Source organism: Rhea americana, unplaced genomic scaffold (genome assembly GCF_003343005.1).
Source record: "Rhea americana isolate MKP2758 unplaced genomic scaffold, rheAme1 scaffold_406, whole genome shotgun sequence".
Lineage (NCBI taxonomy): Eukaryota > Metazoa > Chordata > Aves > Rheiformes > Rheidae > Rhea > Rhea americana.
In genome coordinates, this window is record NW_028186542.1 from 119,354 (window position 1) to 133,273 (window position 13,920).

The 13,920-nt window shown below is 55.2% G+C and overlaps 1 protein-coding gene across 1 annotated transcript in view; it reads right to left on the bottom strand.

Annotated features, from left to right (window-relative positions):
* Positions 1-439: 439 nt before the first annotated feature.
* FHOD1 (formin homology 2 domain containing 1) overlaps positions 440-13,920 on the bottom strand; it is a gene marked incomplete at its 5' end in the record, with an annotated part of 31,069 nt that continues 17,588 nt past the window's right edge. The window contains 19 exons of the mRNA XM_085314515.1: positions 440-1,029; positions 1,595-1,771; positions 1,903-2,071; positions 2,163-2,355; positions 2,607-2,797; positions 2,961-3,122; positions 3,365-3,484; positions 3,746-3,928; positions 4,114-4,266; positions 4,532-5,418; positions 5,665-5,831; positions 8,434-8,544; positions 8,894-9,144; positions 9,439-9,582; positions 9,753-9,847; positions 10,319-10,430; positions 10,974-11,068; positions 11,342-11,447; positions 11,850-11,917. Coding sequence (XP_085170641.1) covers positions 947-1,029; positions 1,595-1,771; positions 1,903-2,071; positions 2,163-2,355; positions 2,607-2,797; positions 2,961-3,122; positions 3,365-3,484; positions 3,746-3,928; positions 4,114-4,266; positions 4,532-5,418; positions 5,665-5,831; positions 8,434-8,544; positions 8,894-9,144; positions 9,439-9,582; positions 9,753-9,847; positions 10,319-10,430; positions 10,974-11,068; positions 11,342-11,447; positions 11,850-11,917 — 3,467 coding nt within the window. The remainder of the gene's footprint in view (positions 1,030-1,594; positions 1,772-1,902; positions 2,072-2,162; positions 2,356-2,606; positions 2,798-2,960; positions 3,123-3,364; positions 3,485-3,745; positions 3,929-4,113; positions 4,267-4,531; positions 5,419-5,664; positions 5,832-8,433; positions 8,545-8,893; positions 9,145-9,438; positions 9,583-9,752; positions 9,848-10,318; positions 10,431-10,973; positions 11,069-11,341; positions 11,448-11,849; positions 11,918-13,920) is intronic.

Genomic DNA, 13,920 nt, shown 5'->3' on the forward strand with positions numbered 1-13,920 from the left:
CCATTCTTGAGCTTCACGGTAGGCAGACTGTTAGGCAGAGTGGAGGCTGCCATGCCCTTCCCGTGGCTCCTGTGGAGGTTCGAGGCTTAGGACCCAGCCATGTGTCCAGGGACACATGGCCAGCACCAGATACATCCACACGCAATGCATGTCCCATCCCCTTGCAGTGGCCAAGCAATCTGGAAAATCTCCAGCAGTGCCAGGGCCTTGTGATCTGACCTCCATCTCTGAGGCAGCTCAACCCCCCCMCACTCTTCAGGACCAGGAAGATGGCTTCCCTGGGAATGCTGGAAGGAGTATTGACCTTTCTCTCCTGCTTCTGTCCTTGGCACCACCTAGAGGCACCTGCTCTGTCTTGCTGCATCAAGAGCCTCCTGGCCTCCAGGTTCAGAAGCAGGCCAACCCACACGCCAGTGCAAAAGACAATGCCAGCCAGCAGCAGTGTTAGATCATTTTATTGTCACAGTGGCCTCTGGCCAGACCCAGTTCCTGGAGAAGATCTGGGTCCAACCCCTTGCCCCCTCTAATACTGTTCAGAAGGCAAACCCTGAGCCTCCATGCACACACACACACGGTCCCTGAGTGCATGGTCACTGCCACAGCACACAGGGCCTCCCTGCTGCACATCACCCTCCATTGTCGACACTAGACGCAGGTGCGAAGCTGCCACAGAGCAGCTCCTGAGACATTACTCCCATCCTGCCCTCCACTATTCCTGGAGCTCAGGGTCACTGAGGAAAAGCAAGACAAGGCCAAAGATGCAGACCGTGCTGGTGTCAGGAGGACCACAGGCTGCAYTGGGCACAGCAGTGCTAGCACAGTGCTCTGTGAGGCTTGGCAAATGGCTGTGTCTTTTCTCTTGGGATGCCAGCCCCAGCCCTGGCAGCTGAAGAGGGGAGCAGTGTGAGCCCCAGCCGCAGTGGCACGCTCTGCTCCCCTGGCTGCCTCAAACGTTCATGCTGGCTGCCTGACCCAGACCTAGGGCCTGCACCAAGTCGTCGCTAAGCCCGCTCTTCAGAGTCCTCCTCACTGTGGGAAAAGGAGACCTTTAGAACATCCAAGCARACCCAGCTCACACCACTAGGTTATCCTACAGCAGGAAACAGCAGTGTGAGCTGTGAGCAAGCCTACATATCCAGCAACTGCCTGAACAAGCTGGCCTGCTATGCTGAGATGGACAATCYGTCCATGTTAAGAGCAAAGCAAGGAGAGGTCTGTGTTGGTAGGGTACAGTGGCATGGTCTCATCCTGGAGTGCCCCCTACTCCCTGTGACTGTGGCCCATTAGGCTGAACTTAGAGCCCTGACTACCAGGGCGCCAAGATCAGCCAGCAAGTGAGGGCCTCCCCAGGGCACAGGGACAGAGACAGAAATAGGACAAAGCATGAGGACAGGGACACAGAGATGCGACAGAGTACAGGAACAGGGACATAGAGATGGGATAGAGTATAGGGACAGAGAAAAGGAAACAGAGGTAGGACAGGACATGGGGACAGGGAAACAGAGACAGGGACTGGGATACTGAGATGGGACAGAGCATGGAGACAAGGAGAAAGATGGGATAGGGCATGGCATCTGCCACAGTGTTGACTTACAGGACTTCCTGTTTCCACGGGACCTCTTGCGCTCCTTGTTGGTACAGGGACGAGGGTTGGTGTTGTGTGTGACTGACTTTACCAAGCGGTCCATGATTTCATCCGAGGCATCATCTGGGGAGCTGGGAACATCTTCCTGGGCTGGGGACCCCTGGGCTGGGGTGATATGCCCTGTCCCTACACGAAGGGCATGCAGACACCCACATCAGCCGTGTCCTGACAGCTGGGCATCCCTCGAGCCTCATCCCCTGAGGGGCTCCCAGTGCCTTGCTCTAATGCTCTAGTTCCCAAACCCAGCTCACTCCTACCCCGACTGGCTCGACTGCGGCGTGCAGGAGCATCTGCAGGAGAGATCAGCATGTTCTTCATGTTCTCATGGCCTGCCTCAGCCTGCTCCCACTGCTCAGGGTTGGTGGACACCACTGCAGGTGGTGAGGCAGTTTCAGTGTTGCTGGTAACACTGGAGAATTTCTCGGTCTGCAGCAGGAGGAGAGACAAGTGTGAGGGCGGTGGGTGGCTGGTGCCTGCCCTGGCAGGGTGCAATGTGGTGAGCCAAGTGGCCACATACCTCTGTGATGAGCCGGCCCCGTGTCTTGTTGCGCTCACGATGTGCAGCTCGTTTCTTCTGCTGCTGCAGGACGCGCTCCCTACAGGTGCGGTACTCCAGGGCGAACTCCCTCAGGAGCTTGCAGATGAGAGTCACCTTCACATCCCGTGCAGCACTCACCGAGTACCCCAGGTACAGCAGGAATGAGTGAAACCTGCCATGATGCAGAGCTGCTGGTCAYAGCAGTGCCATCACCATCCCTGGCCCGGACAGACCCATAGCCCACCAGTCCCACCAGGGCTGTCCCTGGCACAGATGAACCCACAGGGCTAATGGACTGCTCAGGGCACTCACTGTCCTCCCACTGGCAGAGAGCAGAGTCCGGTGTCCACTGCTCCCTCATGCATCCCCAGGACCTAGGTGGGCCTCCYTCATCCCCAGGACCCTGCTGAGTGACCGACTGACCTGTTGAGGACACGCCTGTGCACAACTTTCAGGACAACAATGCGCTGGGTGCTGTCCTTGAGGAAGTCCGTCAGCTTGCTCTTCAGCACCGTCTTAGTCTCGTGCTTGGCAATCACCTTTAGATTGTCCCAGGATGCCTTGCACCTTCGTTCCAGCTGCACGAGGCTGTTGGCCAGCTCATCAAAGTCGACCTAGGAGATCAACACATCAGCTGTCAGCCATCCTGTACTGTGCCAGGGACCCAGGAAGCCTAGCCAGCTGCCCAGGTGCAGGATCCACATCCTTACCCTGCCAGGTCATAACAACAACATAGCAGGGAGAAGAAGTCAGCAGGGGTGAGGGCCGTAGGCTCACCTTGGCTGAGCGTGTGATGGAAGCAATCTCCGAGTAGAGGTCTGTGGTTTCTGGAAACTTCTCCACCACCATTTGGCAGAGATGATGGAGCAGGGACTGCCGGTGCACTGTGTCCTTCACCTCTGAGACCTTCTCCAGATAGCCCAGCTCAAAGCCTCTGCTCTGAAACCCCAGTGGATTCAGCAGGGCCCTCCATCCTTCCTCCCAGCCTCCCATAGATGAYAAGGAACAACTGGGCCCATGCCAGCACCCATGCCACCTCTACCTGAGGTGCCCTCCCAGACATATCTTGGTGTCTCTTGAGTACCATGGTCAGTCCTCCTCCTACAGTACTCAGATGGGACAGACCTTTTACCCCCTGACAAGGCGCAGTTGCTCAAGCAGGCCTGCACCCTGCTCCTCACCTGGGAGCCATTTAGGAAATTGCCTGTGGCCAGTAGCACAGCCAGGATGCATTTGAAGGTATGATTTTTAGCCAGCTGCTCCATGCCCACTTTCAGGTCAAACAAAGGCTCTGCAATCTCCTAGATGAGGAAAGAGACAAGTGAGACCCCTCTCCCATTCCTTCAGCATTTGCCCCTGCCAATGAGAACAGCCACCTCCCACAGGGAAACTACCCAAACCACTTGCCTTTGGGACCTGCATCCTGTCCCCAGCCAGGACAGTACCACCCATGCTCAGATTTGGCTGGTCCCTCCCCAGCAACACACCCAGCTCACCCCAAGGACCCTTCTGAGACCAGCAGCAATAGGAGGGCAAAGAGGAGATGAGGCCTTGCTTCATACCTGCTCCAGACTCTCATAGTCCAACTTGAAAGCCCAGAGCTGGAGTCTTGCTGTGAGGTCACTGACAGAAGAGAGGGCAAGCAGAAACTGCTCTGCAGAGCCCAGTGGAACATCAGGGTTGGCCAGCTGGGCTTCCTGGATCTTCTGTTTCTCCTCCTCAGTTGGGACCATGGTCAGGATTTTCTAGGGCAGGTAAAGAGGGATGTGTCAGACTCTTAAGATATCATCTGTCACCTCAGAGAATGGCAAGCAGATCACCTGCACTGTACCACACTGGCAGTGCAGGCACTGTGGTCTGGTCAGGGAGGAAAACCCACATGACAACCCACATTATGACCCTGGAAGGGCAGAGATCCTGCCACACTCACCTCAATCCCTTCCTTATTGACCGCAAACTCATCAAAGTTGAGCACAGCTGTTTTTATGATATGCACAGGTGGCAGCACTGTGAGGCCAATGTTGATGGCGTTGCTCCTTTTGGGGTCCAGTACCACCACCACCTTCTTCCCATCAACAGCTTTCTGCAAAGGGAAGAAGATGCAGGCTGAGAGCCAGGTGAAGGGCTCACCTTCATGAAAATGCCATGGGCAAGGGGMGCAGGTTAGGGACCTGGTGGCAGGCCAAGGCCTGCTCATTGCCTGCCTCTGGGCTGAGGGTACCCATCCTCAGGAACAACAGTGTATTCATAGGAACCAGGGCCCCCAATTCACACAGGAGCTAACACTGCCTTCCCCGATGCCCGTAAATCCCCTCACAGCTGACAGGTGCCCGCAAGCTTGCTGGTACCTTGGAAGTTGGCACTTCCTTTGCCCGGGACTCAAAAAGATGCTCCAGCTTGGCAGCATTGACCTCGACTCTCTGCAGAGATGCCCACAGTGTTCCCTGGCCAAATTTGCCTGGCCCCATGGTGCCATCCAGCTGCTTTAGCTCCTTCCAGAAGAGCTTCACTGTCCTCTTCTTTTTGGCCTGAGAAGGGCCATCCAGCATCACGGAGCCCAGAAGCCCTGGAGGCGGTGGAGGGGGAGGGCAGTTGGTGATCGCAGGAGGTGGAGGTGGAGGTGGTGGTGGTGGGCAGCCAGGGACTGCAGGAGGTAGAGGTGGGGGGGGTGGGCAGCCAGTGTTGGTGACAGGTGGAGGTGGAGCCATGAGGGTGCCAGCATTTGCTGCCTCGATGCCATGAGGGAGGAAGGAGCCATTGGTTATGGACCCTGTGTCCAGGACATCAAAATCTTCCTCTTCCCCGAGGTCAGTGAAGTCCAGGTCTTTGATCTTTAGCTGCACGGGACTGGCCTCCAGGCGCTCCCAAGTGAGCTCTGAGTCCTTTTTGATGGGTGTCATCAGGGTGTCCTCCAATTTCTGTGTGTGAGTCTCCACATCAATACTTGATGTGGCACGTACCAACTTGGCATGGGCACTAGCAACTGGCCCATCAGGAGCCCTGCTGTGGAGCCATGTGTTCTCCTGTTCCCAGTGGCCATGCCCCTCCACACAGCCCCATTCAGCCTCCTTCTCTGCCTTGTCCTGCGGTTGGGGGGATGCTGGCCCCTTGGGGAAGACCTGTTCCTGCCCTGGCTCAGAGGAGCTTTTGGCATATAGCATATCCAGCATAAACTTGGTATCAGAGGAGATGGCACTGCAGGAGTCAGTGGTATCCTTCTGGCCCACCCAGGACCCTGCAGAGAGATGGGAAGAGAGGTGAGACAATTTGCTTGGAGAGGAAAGGTGCTGCTGGGCAGAACATAGAATTTGGGGCTGGTTCCCTTCTGGAACTGGGCTCAGATAGTGGCACACAGCTCCAGATAGCCCATGAGAGGGCTGGGGCCAAGAGGGGGACTTTAACATCTGCTCCAGTGATCCTGACGGGTCCAGAGAAAACTTATGCCCTGCTACACTCACATCAACCCCAGCCCTGCACATACTTATGCCAGGTGGCTCTGTGCTATGTGCAGGAGTGCTCCTGTTCCCATCCCAAGCAAGAACAGCAGGATGTTCCTGTGTAGCATCACTGAGGATATCGAGTCGTTCTTTGGTCATGGAAGAGATCTTCTCCTTCTGGGCTGCAGCCAAGTTCTCCAGAAAGCGAGCTCTATAAAAACAGAGGCAGATGTTGGCCAAGAGCAAGTCAGAGATAGGAAGGGAGAACTGGACAAACCACACCATACTGCACTGCATATAAACCCTCACACTTTCACAGCAAGGCCCAGCACAGAAACCTCCTGCTGGACAAACCACAGGATGCTACAGAAACTACCTGCAAGAAACACACAGAAACACAGAAAATCACTGCGCCAGACTGGCTGCACAGCACATACTCTCGTGCCCAGCTGCCAACTGCCCTGCACCTGGGACACACTGCAGAGGTGCAGCTACCCCCGAATCTGCATTGCAGACTGAGTGCTGCTGGGCACCAATGTATTGAGTGTCCTGTGGTCCCGAGCCAATACGTTTGCCCCTCAGCAGCAMAGGTAGCTGGGAATGAGGCATATTTTATATACAAGGCACTGACTGGTGAAGAACTGGCTGCGCAGGGCTGGACTGACAGCATGCCACAGAGCCCAGCAAAACCAAGGGTCCTCTCTCCCTTGTGCAGCAACCAGCTTTCTGCTTGAAGGGCTCACACTGACCAAGTGGAACCAGCACTTGTTAGTGACCCTGGGGGTGCCATTGCACTGTGCACAAACCAGCTGGACTCTTGCAATGGTGAACAAAAGGCCTGCATGTTTCATCTGAACTAACCCCATCTCCTCCAAGCCCTTCAGAGAGCAGGGTAACACTGCGGCAAGAATGCAGCATCCTTCTCAGGTGCCCAGCATCCCTGTAGCTCACACAAGCATTCACAGTGTTGTCAGCAATCATGACTCAAGGACAATGGGAAGCTACAAATACGGAAAAGAGTGCTGCTCTTGTCCTGCAGACTCCCCTTAGCCCCAAGAGACATGAGGAGCTAGCATTCACCACAGCTCTCATCCAAAAGGTTCAAAAAGCAGGCTCCCAGGGATGCATCCACAGCACAGCAGGGTTGAAACTTGTTGGGGGACCCTCCTGCATCTCATTCTCTGCCCATCCAGAGCCTGAAGGGCTGGATGTGTCTGGCGGGGCTCCAGCTTGAGGAAGCACATGCCTAGAGACACACACATGCCTCTACTCACTCAAACTTCCTCAGAATAGGCTTGTCCCCATGCAAGGATGGGGTATCCTCCTGCCTGAGGGAAAACAGGAGTTAGCCCTCACTGCCAGCAGCCCCACCGTGGCTCATGCCTTCTGCATGTGTCCACCTAGCAGTGCCATGGGTCTGAGCCAGCACTGAGCAGTAGAGAGTCTCCCAAGAGCAAGGCCCTTACATCTGCCAACCCCACAGTGCAAACCTGCCCTCATATCCACACCATGCCAGCACACCTCAAGCTCCACCATCATCTCTGTCCACACTGCCTGTGTCCCCCAAGGCATGTCCCAGGGTCTTGTGGACAGCATCACCACTGAGGAGAGCCTCAGGAGAACAACCTCCTGCCTGGTCATTGAGTGGCATTCAATACCAGTGAGTACCCATCCCTCTGGGCTAGAGCAGTCCTGCCTGCTGCCAGAATGGCTCTTGTGGATGATGGCAAGTATCTGACAGGGACAGAGCAGGGTCTGCCTGCCCTGGGGAGGGCTCTGCCATCCCTGTCAAAGACAGAGGACTGCAGATAGAAGGGCAGTGTGGAAGTGTGYACATGCCTGTGCGCATGCACTATGCCCACCCCCAGGAGACACCAGGAGGTCTGGGGCACTGGAGGGTCATGCTACCCAAAAGGGGATGCAGGAGAGGATGCTGGCAGTGCTGAGAGTAGGCTACACTGCTGGGGTTAGCAGGAGTGCAGAAACAGCTTCTGTTGCTCCTCTGCACACACAGCCCTGCCCAGAGGAGGGGTCGTACAAGCAGAGCTCTGAGAGGAGATGAATGAATGGGGTTGACAGGTCCAGCTCCATGCAAACACTTCATGGAGTAGAAACAAGGTGCTGGGTGCAGTAAGCAGCATGGGGCAGGTCCCAGCTCCCACTGGCTCAGGGGTAGCATACCAGAAGGGATCATACACACATGCAGAGCCCAGGCACTTACCACACAGGGGCTGTTTGGTGTAGCCTGCAAAGGAAAGACAGAAAGAGTGGGCAGAGAAGAGAATCAGCATGACTAGAGAGGAGGAATGAGGGGGAAAGAGCTAGAGCTGGAGCAGGAGCTGAAGAAGAGCCATGGCCCACCTCCCCATCTCCCAGGTTCCAGTACATTTTAGCCATACAGAGTGATAGGCAGAGCCAATGCTACAAAGGAGATAGTCTTGCAGAGGGAGCAGGCAGCAACAGCTCCAACAGGCTCTACTGTCAGCTCTTCTCTTCAGGACACCTTCCTCAGACAACCCGCTAAGCCAGACCCCCACTGGTGTGAGGGGCTGAAGGACGCTGTGAAGGCTTTGGCTAGACCCTCTGTGCCRTCTTGAAATGTAGACCACCCTTCTCCCTCTATGTCACAGTTCACTACAGCCTTAGATCCCAATCAGACCCCACTGCCTCCCCATCCCTTGGCACTTGCTCAGATGGGCACCTTCTTGAGAACCCCATGCACAACCCAGAAAGGACATGGTAGTATGGATTCCCCTGCTCATGCCCTAGGATCAGGGTTTCGCAGTGTGGTGGATCCTCTACTGGCTGCTTACTTGTAAATACTTCTCTCGCCTAGGCCCAAGAGCTGCTCCTTCTCAGCTGGGGGTGATGACAGAGCCAGACGCATGCTGGATGCACTGCTGTAGATGCTCTTGGAACAGGGCCTGGAAGATGAGGTGACACTGAATGACAGACAGTCCTTTGCACCAGGGGGCTCCCCACTGCAGGCACTGAGAACGCTCCTCACATCTCATCCTAGCACCCTTGGGTCCCTGGGAAACATGAAGGAGCCAAGAGACAAAAAAAAAAAAAAAAAAAACAGCTAGGGCTCACAGACCTGCAGGTTCCCCATGGCAAACTGTGTCCAAGCTAATGTGACTCCTTAGCTTTCTTGCATTCCCACAACCCCGTATGCCACAGTGCACCCCCCTGGCTGGCCAACAGCTGTAGAGCTATCTTGCTACATCCTCCCACAACATGCCCTTACCACACATCCTCTAAAGCCATGCTTACTCTGTCAGGCTGCTCGGCACTTTTGCCTCCAAGGGAGACTGGCTATCCTCAGTAGGGGGCTTCTCCAGGGCACCAGGAGACCCCAGCAGCTGCCGGCTCTCATGGTTGGCACTTGGGGAGTTGGTGCCAGACCCAGGCTCCACACCACCACCCTGGGAACGCCACCCGCGCCGGCCTTCATCTGTCTTCCTTCGCTCCTTGCGTCCTCCTGGCTGCACCTCGTCAACACCATCTTCCAGCCTGAGTGCACTCTGTGAAGTGGGTGTCRGGCTGAGGCAGGATGTGTGAGCCACACCCCCCACGCATGGCACTCCCGTGGGCCTCCCACCCAATGCATGCATGTTCTCCATGTCTGAATGGAGAGTTGGGTACGGCTGTCAGCACAGAGAGAGCTGGGCAGAGCCTCAGCTTGCATTAGGCAGGTGCAAAGCCCCAGGCACTTGTAGTAAATGCAATGCCTTGGGGCAACATGTTTCGCCTACGCCATGCAACATCTTGGGCACCCAGATACCATGCAAGGTGTCACATGATGGAGCATAGCTCACTTCATAGAGCATGAACTGCTGCTTCAAGTCGAGGTCAGTGCCCTTGCTGTTCAAGTACTGCTGCACCACGCTCTCCATGCCCTGCTGCTCGAGGCAGTCTGTCACATCATAGAAGGAGTCCTGGTCTGGGAGGGCAGCCAGCGTCTGAGCAGGATCAGAAAGAACCAGCTGGGACTGGCACTTCCAGTGCTGAGCCCTGCCACCAGGCTGCCCTTGCAGCCCCATCATGTGCACTGGGGATGCTACTGGGGGAAGCCTGTTTTTTGGGAGAGTGCAGCACTGTGGTGAAGTCCTGCCATCTCCTCTGCACTGACCTTGTTGATCAGTGTCATCGCAAACACCAGCAGCTCTGTGTCAGCCCCATTGCGCTGTTCTAGGATGGCCATCAGGTTTGACCACGGACATGCACCTAGGAGAGAGCAGCATGTGCAGGTGGCACACAGGTACAGGACATGGTATGCCAGCCTACTTGCACCACTGGCACTGGCACAGTGGGTAGTAGGAACTCAGATGGGTTCGTGATGTAGCATGCTGCATCCTCTCCCAAGTGTCTGCACCCATAACTCCAAGTCTCTGCCCCTTTCCTGTCCCAACTGGTGGACTCCTGGTAGACTGGACTGGACCACACGCCACACACAAGCTGGCTGATGCACCACAGCATGCCTGGCATGGCCTGTGCTTTTCTCCAGAGGCTTTGTGCCACTGCATGAGCCAGCTGTGCTCTTACATGAGCTAGTGTGTCCCACAGGCCACAGCTGGCATGTACCACAGCTGGCACAGCATAGAGGCACCCTTACCACAACAGCCCCCAGCTTAGTATGGTTCTGCAGAGTRAGCATCCCTGACCTGGGGCCTTGCGGGCAAATAGAGCTGCACCCACCTCTTGCCTGATCAACAGCATTCACAGCATGGATAAGAAGTTGGGCGTTGGGCTCTGTGTACTCCACGAACACCAGCAGCAGCTTCAGCGCCATCTTCACCACCAGGCGAAACTGAGACGAGGCAAGCCAGCTGGGAGGGTGGCTGCACCAGGGCCCTGCCAGTGCCCACTGGTGCTCCCTTGTGGAACTAGGGGCCCAGCAGAGCCTGGGCACTGCATGCAGCTGGGTGGCACAGCCAGGCACAGGGATGCTATGCCCATGCCCCAGTGCTGCTGGCTTTGCAGGCAGCCTAGAGGGCAGGTCACAGCCCTGGAGGGCCAGGGTTCATCCTGCCTCAGCTCTGCAGCCATGGTCCCAATAGCAAATGGGCACTGAGAAGGGGCTTGGAGACGATACTGTCTTATAGGACAGGAACATGGTCATATGAGGAAGGGGGGCTTTGGAGACTCCAGATGATTCCCTCAGGGCAGGTGGAAACAAGACCTAGCAAGCCCAAAGGTAATGAGCCACTAAGCCCAGTCTGAAGGCAAAAGTGGGGTAAATCCCTCAAGGGGTGGTGCAGTGGGACAGCCACAGGCAGTGAGGCTGGGAAGGGATGGCAAAAGGGGGCATGGCAGCAGGCACAGCCAGTCCTCCCAGGGAGTGAGGGCTTACTGGGCTTCCTGACAGTGTGTACAGCCACTGGACGGTCTCAGTGTGGTTGATGACGCCCTGCATCCCATCCACGAAGAGCATGATCTGGCTCAATGCTGCAAGGTAGAGAGCAGGTAGGGTCAGGGCATGATGGGCACAGCTGCAGCAGGTAGAGTCAGAGGTTTTCTATTCCTGCACAACACAGTTCCCCATGTAAAGTTCAAGGTTTGACTACAGAGCCCCATGCACAACGTAGCCCAAACAAACTCACTTACTCACCAGCCTAATTGYGAGCCTCCCTTCCCTGGCATTAGAGGTGCTAGTGCCCACCTGGAGCAACATGCCCAGCTCACTGCTGGCCCCTAGGCAATGCTGGGCCAAATACCAACCCCGGAGGATGTAGTTCTGGTAGTTCTGGTCGGCCTCTGCCCCCACTTTGATCAGGCATGTCAACCCATCCATGTTCACAAACTCTGGCACAAGGTCCTTGTCCTCCTGAGGAGTAAAGCACACATGTTTGCGTGTGGCTCCCATCCCACTCCCCTGGAAAGTATGGAAGATATGGGGGACAAGGGGCACTGGGGCAAGCCAGTCCAGATGGAACCTACTATGTACATGAGTATCACAGCAGAGTATCCTGTTCCAAAATCAAAGGCTGAACTTTGGAAAAGGGGATGGTGAAGGAGAGAAGTGCAAATCCCACACYTCCTATTCAGGCTTCAAAGGGTCCAGCTTTGACCCCCGCCCTGGGAGGCAGGACATGCAGCCAGCTCTGGGGTAGTGCACGCCATGGAGGAGTTGGCTAAGCCACCCAGCMCTGCCCTGGCTGCCCAGCGTGGCACAGCCCATGAGAATGCCAGGGTCCTAGCAAGCTCTATGCACCTGGGGAGAGCATACCTGAAAGAGTTGCTTGAGGGAGAAGAGGGATCGCCGCAGCTCCGGTCCCTGGGAGTTGTACAGCTTCTCTGGAAGGGAGCAAGAGAGAGAGTGTCACTGGACCGATGTTGCTTGGGCAGCCTACAGAAGCTCATCTTTGGGTTGATCAAAAAAGCACAGCTGCTCAAGGAAGTTCCACAGGTGGTTTTGGAGCACCAGCAGCACTGGCACCAACCATGCTATGAGCATGGCTGGACACACAGCCCCCCACTATGCTTCCCACCTTTCTGCAGCCTCTGAAGGGCTCCCAAAGTGCAGGTGCCAGCTCCTTCTGCATCCTTGGGCTCTATGGCCCCACTAGACCCTTATGCATTTAGCTATCACCCAGGACCCCGGCATTATGAAGGGGCTGCCCCATTGCCCCACTGCCTTTCTGTGGCCGCCCAGGCCCAGAGGCTGGAGACACAGTAGTTGGCACGGCGGAAGTAGCTGCAGCTCTACAATGACAGCTTCTCCCAGCCCCCACAACCTTCCTATTTTCTTTTCTTTTCTTTTCTGCCCAGCAATGACATAAATATCCCCTCTGGTTTCCTGTGCAGAACCGAAACAGGAACTTGGACAGGAGGCAGAGCTACTTTTAACTGTACCTCACAGCAAGGGCAGGTCTGATCCAACTTGGGCACAGCTGTGGCACARTCTTAAAGTGGGGATGCTGTTCGAGGTGCTCTAGTGCCAGCACAAGCTGTGGGGATAACAGCCCCAGATACCCACTCTGTGCTGCCCAGAGCTGAGCAGCCCTTGCCTAGGAACAAGACTGCAGGATGACACCCACGGGTGCACACTGTTATGACCAGCACTTCACTTTCTGGAGTGCTGAGCTTCATCCTCTTGCTGCCAATGTACTGCAGCAAGGAGGAGACTGCTCCCACTCCTTGCCTYTCCAGGAAAGTTCAGGTCAGTGGAACTAGTGAACTAAAAATCCAGTTCACTAGAAATTCAATTTCCCCAGGGGCCTTTTCTAGCTACATTCAGCCAGATATCTCTAAAGCCAGYATGTGAGGTCAGAGATATAGCACGCTCAAGGTCTCCATTACACCAGGGCCAGGGTCTTCTTCCACTGGTGGCTGCACCTGGGATGAATCACTAGATCCTCCCCCCTCCCCCAAAAAAAAAAAAAAAAAAAAAAAAACAAGATTTCATGCAGGAGCAAAAAGACAAATTATGCAGCACCTCAGGGTGCAGCACAGGGAAGGGAGCACCYCTGTGTCCTTGGGCCACCTGTCTCATGGGATAGCCTAGCAGCTCACAAAATCCAGCCCAGGACTGCCACCACAGTCAGTGGGATGGGCTGTGAAATGCTGACTAGACTTGSCTTCCAGGGATTTATTTCAAAACAAAGGTTAATGTTACTTGACTGTATTAATCTATGAGTCTGCTTAGTCCTGTGTGAGGTTTGGAAGGAGGGAGAATTTCAACAGATGTCCAGCCCTGGCARTATGAGGTTATGGACAGCTTTACAGCCTCTCTAACATTCATCTTTAGTTCTCTTCCATGGCCAGAAGAGGGGTTCCTTATGGCTGCCCCAGTCATAGTAACACATTCAGAGAAGGCAGGTGAACATATACCACTCACAAATCCCATAAAAAGCTGTATGGACAGCAGGATGGATAACTGGACTGAATAAGTTGACTAGATCAGATAATCACAAGCACAGAGAAGAGTGCAGAGAACTCCTTGATATGTTCACTTATGACAATGAAAGCCCACAGCGCAGAGGGTGAGCAGCCTGGCACCATCATGCTTGTGGGGCAGCCCCAGGTCACCAAAACTGATTTCATGGAAAGAGGTGCTCATGAACCAAAAAATAGGCTGCATGCACCAGAGCAGCTGCAGGCTGCAAAATGGGACAGCATCAAGTTGAAACTGTAATGTGATTCCCCAGGGAAGGAATGAGCAGAGAATAGGCACAGAGGGTGCTGGTTTGCTTAGCTAATTCTTCTGCAAATCAAAGCCATAGTTGGAAAGAGAGTCCCCAAATCTGGATGGAAAAAAGGGCCTCCCAAACCATGTGTAGGGATTCTCAAAGTGGCTG